This window comes from Vombatus ursinus, unplaced genomic scaffold (genome assembly GCF_900497805.2).
Source record: "Vombatus ursinus unplaced genomic scaffold, bare-nosed wombat genome assembly UNPS02000749.1, whole genome shotgun sequence".
NCBI lineage: Eukaryota > Metazoa > Chordata > Mammalia > Diprotodontia > Vombatidae > Vombatus > Vombatus ursinus.
Window position 1 is genome coordinate 12,291,192 of NW_020940527.1, and position 10,655 is coordinate 12,301,846.

The 10,655-nt window shown below is 41.1% G+C and overlaps 1 protein-coding gene across 3 annotated transcripts in view; it reads left to right on the forward strand.

Moving 5' to 3' along the window:
- Positions 1–10,655, forward strand: part of RET (ret proto-oncogene) — a 161,395-nt gene that overhangs the window by 93,640 nt on the left and 57,100 nt on the right. For all 3 annotated transcript variants that reach the window (XM_027857596.1, XM_027857613.1, XM_027857603.1), the window contains exon 2: positions 9,160–9,423. In XM_027857596.1, the coding sequence (XP_027713397.1) occupies positions 9,160–9,423 (264 nt within the window). The remainder of the gene's footprint in view (positions 1–9,159; positions 9,424–10,655) is intronic.

A 10,655-nucleotide genomic window follows, 5' to 3' on the forward strand; every position in this document is an offset into this window, starting at 1 on the left:
AACCTTAGCTTTTGGTTTTTTCCCTAACCTTTGTTTTTGTTTTTCTGTTGGCCTTGTCTTTCTCTACTAAGTTGTTTCTTCTCTAACCTTGTCCCCTTCTCCTACCTCATTTACCCCTTATTCCTGCCCGTGCCTTTTCTGGAACTCCCCCCCTCCTATTCCCCAGCCTTTGTCAAGTGACTTAATTTCTCTGAGTTTGTTATCTTCTTTCTAAGATTTGAGTTTAGGACTAGTTGGGCTTAGTTCCCTTCTAGTTAAAACAAACAAACAAACAAACAAACCAACAGATAAAACCTGTAATCTGTGGACCCTCTAGGCCTGGAAGCTTCTGGTCTAGAAATGTCCAGTTACCCAGCTCATGGGTGCTTTTCACCCTGTGACTTCTAGGTCCAGAAAACAATTAGACCCACCTGAGTGGTATCTCTTCATTTCATAAAAATCTGTGGGCAGCTGTTAATCCAGGAATGACCTTGATCCCAGCACTGCCTTTATCCCAGAGTGAGCTGTCTGAGCCACACCAGCAGTCTGAAGATGAGTTTGATGGAAATGTGTGCCAAGGTTTAGGAACAGTCTTATCATGCTGGACCAGCAGGTGGGCTCCCTCTTCTTTCAGCGGCTAGAGCAGCGTAGTTCCTGAGGCTTTCAGGCAGTATCCCTGGCTATAGCCCTTCTCAGTCCCATTCCAGTTCCAGTGTGAGGGAGTTAATGGGCTGCCCTGCTTTGGAGGTGTTCCCAGACTCATTGTGAAGGGTTCATTGGGCTGTTTCCTGTTAACATTCTCTTGGTGGCACTGACTACTGCTTCCTTGGGACCTTGCTTCAGTTAAGTCACATGGCTTTCTCTTTTGGACCCTTCCCCTTAAAGAGACCAAGTGAAAGGCACTAACTTATCTAATGGTTCTGTATTTAATCCTACCACCAAACCTTGATAGTGAGAAGAGACCACAGAATTTATCTAGTTCAATCCCTACCTGATCAGGAATTCTCCCTACAACATGTCTAACAAAGGGAACTTATTATTTCCTGAAATAGCCCATTCCACTTCTGGGCAGCTCTGATCATTACAGAGTTTTCCCTTAGGATCATAGGTGGAAGGGATGTTAAAGGTCATCTTATCTAACCCTTTCATTTTACAGATGAGGAAACTGAGGCCCAGGGAGGTTAAGGGAATTGCACAAGGTCATACAGGTACTAAGTGAGGGAGGTGGAATTTCAACTGGGGGTTTGCTGACTCCAAAGACAATACTCTTTATACTCTCCCAAGGTGCCATATATAAAGCCAAAATCTCTGAAACTTTTCACCCTTGCTCCTGATCCTCCCTTCTGGTCTGAACACAACAAGTCGAATCCTTCCTCTAAAAGTTGTTGCTCTTCTTCTTCTTCTACTTCTTCTTCTTCTTCTTCTTCTTTAGTCATTTCAGTTATGTCTGACTCTTTGTAACCCCACTTGGGGTTTTCTTGGCAAAGATATTGGAGTAGTTTGCCATTTCCTTTTCCAGCTCATTTACAGCAAGGGAAACTGAGGCAAGCAGAGCTAAGTGACTTGCTCAGGGTCAGACAGCTAAGAAGTGTCTGAGGCTGGATTTGAACTTAGGTCTTCCTACTTTTCTGAAGCATTGCTTTGAGATCCTTAATCCTGGTTTTCTTAATGTGAACATGCTCCTGTTTGTCAATCTCTTTCCTTAAATATGGTTCTCACAACTGAGCCGGTTCTAGTGTGGGTTCTGTGACCCAGTCAAGTAAAGGGACTAGGCTTTGTGAGTCAGAATCTGACTGCTTTAAAATTTTCCCTCAAAGGAATTTCCCTTTTGGCTTTGCCTTTCACCTGTATCCCCCTTGTTCCTCCTCATTGAATCCTGTTTGCCTCAAAACACAGCTTAAGCACCACCTTTTACCTGAAGGCTCTCCTGATCAAACCTTGCCCTTCAATTTATTTGTGCCTCCTTTACCTTACCTTGCCCCGCACCCCCCCCATTACCTTGTATTTATTTTCTGTATATTTAAGTGTGTAAAGTTGTCTCCGTAAATAGAATCTAATGTTCTTGAGGACCTGGACTTTTTTTTTTCATCTTTGTATCTCCAGCACCTAGCTGGGCACATAGCAAATGTTTAATAAATGCTCATTGAATGATGCTACCTCTTTTCTGTAGACAAACTAAGCTGTCTTCCCTTCCCTTCAGCAGAGATTCTTAACTTTTGGAGGGTCATGTATCCCTTTAATAGTCTGGTTGCCGATTGAACCCTTCTCAAAATAACATTTTTAAATGCATCAAATAAAATACATAGGAAGGACATCAATTATATTGAGATAATTATCAACATATATTTAAATATTAAAATAAAAAATAAATTACATTTTAAATTAGGAAAGAAAGTTCGCAGTCCCCAAGTTAAGAATCCTTGGCCTAGAGGGATTCTGATGTGCTAAACCCAGCACTGAATGTGCGTGGATTCTGGGAGACCAAATTGTTTGGTTCTGAGACATGTGTTCTGCCATGCTGGAGAGACTTGTCTGTTGGGTCAAAATAATAAGGCAGAGGTGCAATGGTCTCTTTGGGGTCTACACCAGGAATAGTGGATGTCTTTTCCGGAGGAAGTCCCACAGATTTTTAAGAATGCTTCTCAGGAGGCTCCCTGTGTTGGGGCACAGTGGAGCTGTTTTGCTCTGTGTTATGAAGAATCAGTAGATTTCAAACAAGAGAGTACTTTTCTCCCATTTTATTTATTTTTTTATTAATTTATTTTGATTTATCAACAATCACTTACATAAGCTTTTGGGTTTAATATTTTTCTCCCCCTCTCTCCCTACCTTCCTCCACAAGACAGCACGCAATCTAATATAGGCTATACATATACATTCTTATTAAACATATTTTCACGTTACTGATGTTCTAAGTAAGAATTAAAACTAACGGGAGGAACTACCAGAAAGAGGAAACAAAACACAACAAAAGAAAAAGAAAATAGTAAATGGCATGCTTTGATTTGCATTCAAATTCCATAGTTGTTTCTTTGGATGTGGATAGCATTTTCCATCATGAGGCTTTTGAAGATGTCTTAGATCCTTGTATTTGCTGAGAGGGATTAAGGCTATCAAAGTCAGTCATCACTCAGTGTGGCTGTTACTGTTTACAAGGTTCTCCTGGTTCTTCTCACTTCACTCAGAATCCAACCATACAAGTTTTCCAGGTTTATCTGAAGTCTGCCTGTTCATCATTTCTTATAGCACAATAGTACTTTTATATATATATGGAGAATGCTTTTTCCAGTTAAATAAACAGTTACAGTTTTTGAAAGCTGGAGGAGAGGGGCACAAATACTGATTTGGGGATAAAATACCAAAGGGCAAGAAAAATTATGATCTATTAAAGACCGATATCATGTAAAACAAAAGATTAATGCTTAATAGGCAGCCTAATCACAACAAGGCTGATTTTAAATGGAGCAGATGATATCATCTGAAGTAATTATTTCCAACTCAGCACAGACCAGGAGCTTTAAAGGACAGAAGTGAAAATTAAATTAAAACTAATTCAGAGGAGACTATAGGAAAGGGTTGGGGGTGGGGAGGAGTAGAGAGGAAGGGTGTGTGGATTAATGAATGTTCTGAGTAATCCAGGAGGACTGATGGTTTCAAGGGAGACATTGAGGGAATTTCAGATAATGAGCCAATGACAAAGAAATTTCAGGACATTGGCTGGATATGTCAGGAGAGGAATCTAGGAAGCAACTAATAGAGAAGGTAGTGTTGGCGATGGAGGTCCCTGAGCTCTTCACAATGCCAGTCTTATCAAAACTGGTTCCCAGATTGCTACCCCACCCCGTCCATACTAGAAAAGAGTTCTGGGATTTCCTAAATCTGAGTAGTACTTAGCGAGAGAGAACTTTAGGCAGCTGTGCCTTAGGCGCCTTAGCTTGGTCTGGGAGTATAGAGACCTAAATACCAGTTCAGGATCTACCAGTCGTGTGCTTTATGACTTTGGATAAGTTACTTTCGCTTCTCTGAACCTCAGTTTCCTCATTTGTAAACTGAGGGGGTTGGATTAGGTGATTTCTAAGACCATCTCTCAGCATTAATGTTCTGTGACTCAATTTGAGAGTGCGAAGGTTTTTCTCTCTTTTTTCCCCCCTGAGGCAATCGGGGTTAAGTGACGTGCCCAGGGTCACACAACTAGTGTCAAGTATCTGAGGCCAAATTTGAACTCAGGTTCTCCTGAATCCAGAGCCACCCAGCTGCCCCAGGTTCTACTTCTAATGGCTCTTGTTTGAACATCACGTACTGTACAGCATCTCTACACAAGCAGTATGTGTTTTCTTCATTTATAATATATTAACTCATAGGATCTCTGGTGAGAAAGAAAGGACCTCAGTGACCAGCTCGTCCGAAGAATACCTAAAGAAGAATTCCCTTTGTGGCATACCTTAAAAGTTCTACCAGAAGGGGAAAGCCACTCCCTCCGCAAACAGCCTGTTCCATGTTTGGGCAGCTCTAGTCATGTTCTTGATCCTTCCTGACCACCAGTATCCTCCTTCCCAAATTACCGTGTATTCAACCGTTTTCTAGTCTATCAACCGGCTTTTATTAAATACCTACTATGTGCCAGACACTGTGCTGGGGATACCAAAAAAAAAAAAAACCAAAATAAAAACAAATACACAGTTCTTGCTGTCTAGAGCTCACATTTTAATGGCGGAGACAATGTGTAAATAACTATGGACGTGTTCTATATATACTTTGTAAAATAGAAGGCTAGGTCAGAGGGAAGGCACTGGCAGTGGGAGGGTAGGGGTTGTCTCCCCCCAAAGAGTGTGAGCTCCTTGTGAGTAGAGATTGCTTCGTTCATTTTATTTGAGTCCCAGCACGTAGTACAGTACCTGGCATATAGTAGTTACTTAATAAATGCTCATTGTTTGATTAAGTCCAAATCTGTCTTTTTGCCATTTCCATCCATCACTCCACTTTCTAGGACCAAACAGAACAAGTCCAATTCTTGACACTCTGACAGTTCTTCAGATAACTCTTATGTCTTCCCTCCCCCTCCCCCCCACCCCCCGCCAATGTATTCTTCTTTAGGCTCAATACTCACGGTTCCTTCAGCTGACGTGGAACTTGACAGTGCTTTTATAATTCTCTAGTGATATGTGGATAGCTGGGAAGTGCAGTGGATTAGAATGCCAGGCCTGGAGTTAAGAAAACTTGAGTTCAGATATGGCCTCAGATACTTACTAGCTGTGTGACCCTGGGCAAGTCACTTAACCCTGTTTGCCTCAGTTCCCATATTTGTAAAATAAACTGGAGAAGGAAATGGCACACCACTCCAGTATCTTTGCCAAGAAAACCCCTAGTGGGGTCACAGAGAGTCAGACATGACTAAACAACAAAAAAGCAGCATATGAGTTATTATCGTCCATAAAGTAACAAGATTTACCTTCTCACCAACGTATCAGATTTTTATACTTTGATGGATCTATGATCTCATCAATCTGAGTAGAGCTGCCAGTGGTTTATATTGCAATCTATCTTTCTTCCTTATCCTTTGCTACTCTTGCCCATGTATTATCGCAAATCCTCCCTAGGGGATCCTCCTGACAGTTTTTTGGGGGTGGCTCCCTTCATATCTTTTGACATTGTGTAGATGTCAAGCAAGCGTAAGGGCAAAAAGATGCTTTTCACTCACTCTATCCTGCTTTCTTTTCTGGTCATACATGACCAGAGTATTTCTGAGTATTTCCTTGCTGGTAATAGCAGAAATTATAAATCTAATGAATACTGTCTTTTCATGGTGGAAAATTGGAAAATGACCAGTCTCCTTTCCTGACTCTGCTTCTAACTTTCTGAACTTGGTCACCTCGCCTTGAGTGATGCAGTCTGACCCTGGAACTTCCCTCAGTAACAGGGGTGCTAAAATATCCATCCATCCTTGGGGCTTCCTGCTCTAGGAGTATTCCTCTGCCAGGCCAGCCTCACTCTCCCATTGGTGAGATCTTCCTGGGACCTCCTGACTTTTGTGGAAGGGGTCAAGTTGTCCAACCTGTATTCCCTTCCTGTTCCTAGTTCTGACTTTCTGAACTTTAGTACCATAGTCCCACATGGGTACACCCCTCCACCTTCAGACTTCTTTTTTGTGTGTTGTCTTCCCTCACTAGAATATGAGCTCCTTGAGGGCAGGGACTTTCCTTTTGTTTGTATTTGTATCCTTGGTGTTTAGCCAGTGCCCTGACACATAGTAAATGCTTAATAAATGTTTTGCCCTGCCTTATCCCAACCAAGTACAATTGGTTCAAACACCTCTGGAGTTCCCATTATAGAACTGCCTTGAAAGCCAGTTTATGAACTATACAAAAAGAGGAATCTCTCACTCTTGTCAATCAAAACTCATTTGTAAATAAAAATTTTATTTCCCAGTTTCACTACCCACATTTTTCACTACATTTCACTCTTAATCATCTTTGTCTGGTTCCAAAAATAAAACCCAGACACATAGGATGAAGCTGTCACACCATTGAAAAGCAATACCCACAGACATTGCTGGAGGCTCTAGAGCTAGTTCTCAAATAGGAGCTCCCATAAGGTTGGGGAGGTAGTAGCATGGTTGGAACAAGCATATAGCTTCCCAACGTGACTATTGTATGCTTACCTATCATATTTTGTATAATATAGTTTATTTAAGTGACTTTTCCAGCACTTAGCACAGTGCCTAGTATATAGTAGGCACTTTATAAATGTTTATTGATTCATTATTTTGAAAACAATTTTAATCTGAATGTACAAGTTCTAATATTTGTTATGAAGTCTATGCTTGCTATGTGTATGAAAGCTATGACTTCATAGCTCATGCAGTATTTCTCTGAAAAGAAAATCTTATTTCATTAATGCATCTATTGAAAAAGAGGATGATACATTTCTTTGTTAGAAACTTTGTAACCTGATATATGTATATGTATGTGTGTATGTATACATATATATGCATATGTATATGCATATATACACACACATATCTGGGCATACAATCTGTTGCTCTGTTTTTTGTTCATTTGTTTTTAGTTGTGTCTCTTTGTGACCCCATTTGGGGTTTTCTTGGCAAAGATACTGGAGTGCTTTTGCCATTTCTCTCTCTAGTTCAATTTACAGATGAGGAAACTAAACCAAGCAAGATTAAGTGACTTGCCCAGGGTCACAAAGTTATTAAGTGTCTGAGGCCAGATTTGAATTCACAAAGATAACTTCTCCTGATTCCAAACCCAGTGCTCTATCCACTGTGTCACCTAGCTGCAATCTAGGAAGTCAGATAAAAAGAGGATAATGTAGGAAAAATCATTAAGTAGATAAAGCACTTATGAAGCACTTAACTATGTGCTCGGCATTGTGCCAAGCTCTGGGGATATAAACATAAACAAGACAATCCCTGCTTTCAAGGAACTTACATTCTAATAGGGTAGATGCTACATAAAAGATAGCTGGACAGGGAAAAGGAGGGGTCTGGTACACAGTCAGTAACATAGTATGGAGCTGTGGAGATGGCCGGGAAGTGCCCTGGAGAACTAGACAGGATGGGGCAAAAGCTCAGCTCTCATAGCCCTGCTTTCCAGGGGACAGAATCTGAGATTCCCATGAGAGGGAGAGGAGGAGGAGGATGGTTGCAGTGCAGGTAACATGGTAGAGAGATTGGAAGTGATACAGAGATCTGGTTCTGATGAAAATAGAATGAAAATTCACCTAGCCAAAGTGAAAATATAAGTATACATACACATATACATACATGAATACTTGCATACCTATGCATGTATACATCTATAAATTTTATATACTATATATAATATATAAAATATGTGTGTATGTTTATACATACTTATGTATGTGAGTCTTGTGGCAAAGGGAGAGGAAAGGAGAGAGATTGGATACAGGGGTGAGGAAGGAAGCCTGTGGCCCCAATGCCTGCTAGGTGCTGCACTGAGTCCAAGTTTTACGAACAAATCCTTTTATTAAGGGGATTGGTTCTGTGAAGTTTGGATTCAGTCAAAGGGTCACACTTGAGGACCTTGAGGGCCACATGTGACCTTGAGGTGGCAGGTTCCCCACCCCTGGTAAGATTAAAGAGAACAGCTTAGTCTGAACTCAGACAAGGAATTGGGAAGGAGTCGGGCAGAGAAAGATCAGCCAGTAGGCAAGCCTGAGTGAGCTCCTGGAAGAAGCCAATGAGGAAGAGATTTTAATCTAAACCTAAGACAGCCTTCCTAGGGAAGTAGTCAGCTCCACTATGGAAGCCATTAAAAAAGTATGACTTCACTAAATTTTATTTCCTTGTTTGCGAAAACAAAACACTTTTCTGCATACATAATATGACCAGATCATCTCTTTGTTCTTAACTCTTGGTATAGTCAGAATTTAACATAACTACAGCTATTTAAAAGTTCTTTTGCGTTCTTATGGCTTGAACTGTTTTTTTGAATGAAGTTTATGTGTCGCAATGTTTTTCAAACCCTAAAGTGCTTCAGAAATACTACTATTGCTATTATTGTTATTGTTATTTTCATCATCATAATCATTGACAATAGAGGGCCATGAAAGGTCTTAGTGAAGACCAGTGGTGACATGATTAGATCTTGGATTCTTTATCTTTCATAGATAGGGATAGAGACTTTAGGAGGGAACTGTGCTAAAGCTATTCTCTGTTAGGGATAAAAAGTTTAAAATGCCAATGCCTCATTGAATTAGCGTTTTGAGTATGAATGAGGCCTGGGACACTTACTAGCTGTGTGACCCGGGGCAGGTCACTTAACCTTGTTTGCCTCAGTTTCCCCATCTGTAAAATGAGCTGGAGAAGGAATGACAAACCTCTTTGGTATCTCTGCCAAATATATATACATGCATATACATATATATATACACATACATGTATTATTATATACATCATATATACATATATATGTGTATATTTATATGTGTATATACACTTCAGTTGGTGTGATTACTGACATGGGATCCTAGATTGGAGCTGGAAGGTCTGTCTGTGTGAGCTACTTGTCGTAGTCCTCATTTATCTGTATCATCTACCTCCCAAGATTGTCATGAGGCCCAAATGCAGTAACGCGTAAAGGGTTCCATTAAGTTGGTGGTTGTTATTTCAGTATCCCTCATCTCTCTTCTTTTTCCTTTTAGCTGCATTGGGCCTTTATTTTTCCCGGGACACTTACTCAGAAAAAATCTATATTGACGAACCTGTTGGAACGCCCCTGCTCTACGTTCATGCCTTACAGGATGCCCGAGGGGAGGTGCCCCACTTCCGCCTGGGCCAGCACCTCTATAGCACCTACCGATCACAGCCACACAGGAATGATTGGTTCCAGATCAATGAAGACACAGGCCTTCTCTACCTCAACCAGAGTCTGGACCAAAGGGCCTTCGAGAAACTGAGTGCCCGAAGTAAGTGAGAGAGGCAACTCAGTGTAATTCAGCAAACCTTGACGAAGTATCTGCTGGATGTTGCCGGTGCTGGGACTATCAAAATGAAACAGTGCCTGTCCGCAGGCAACTTACAGTCCAGCAGTAGAGATAAGATGTCCACAGATAACTGTAACACAAATCAGAATACCGTAAGTGCCTAAGAGAGCTAGAAAGAGAGGGTTGTGAGAGATTTGAGGAGAGGGCACTTACTTTGAGCTCTGGGGATCACAGAAGGCTTGGTGGGCCTAGAAGGAAGGGGAAGATTACTATGAGGTGAGATGTGCGGAATCAGGCTCAGGTGTGAGTGATGGCATGAGCCAATGCAGGGCAAGGTCGGGGGGGGGGGGGGGTGTTTTTTTTTTTGTTTTGTTTTGTTTTGTTTTGCTGAAACATAAATTGTGAGCTAAGGCTGGAAAGGTTGGTTGGAGGGCAGTTTTCAAGGACTGCTGCTATCTTTACTCCCAAAAAGAATCTGGATATTTTCAGGCAAGTGCAAATCATTGGGTGCCTCCAGGAGCACTGTAGTGCAGCAGATGAGAGCACTGGCTATGGGGTCAGAAAGCCTGGGTTCACATCTCAGCTCTGCTCCTCACTCTGAGCCATCGTGTAAATTCTCAGGGCCTCAGTCTTTAGTTCTCAAATGAAAGAACTGGATTATATAGTCTCTGAGGTCCCCTGCTAGTGGCCCTTTCAAACTACTTTGTATTTAGATAGATGGATAGATTAAAGCATTTATCTACTTTATATCTATCCTCTATTTATTCTGTGTGTCTTCCCCTGCTGTCTCCCCTGTTAGAATGTAAGCTCTTTGTGAGTATAGATGCTACATTTATCATATTTGTATCCTTTTAGTATAAGCTCTTAGCACACAGTAGGCATTTCATAAATGCTTATTGATTAGTCAGTAGGTCAGAAGAACTGGAAATAAAACTATAAAAATTCAAATCCATTGGATTACCCAGTGAATTTGAACTGGTTTATAGAACAGTAGTTGATTGGAAAACAAAACTCATTCATCATCAATTAGTCAATAAGTATTTATGAAAGGCCTACTGTGTATCAGGTACTGCACTGTGTGCTAGAGGTACAAAGACAAAAGTGAATCCATCTCTGCTTTGGGGGAGCTTACATTCTAATAGAAAAAACAGAATAGGAACAATTGACATGGATGGATGGATGGATGGATGGATGGATGGATGGATGGATGGATG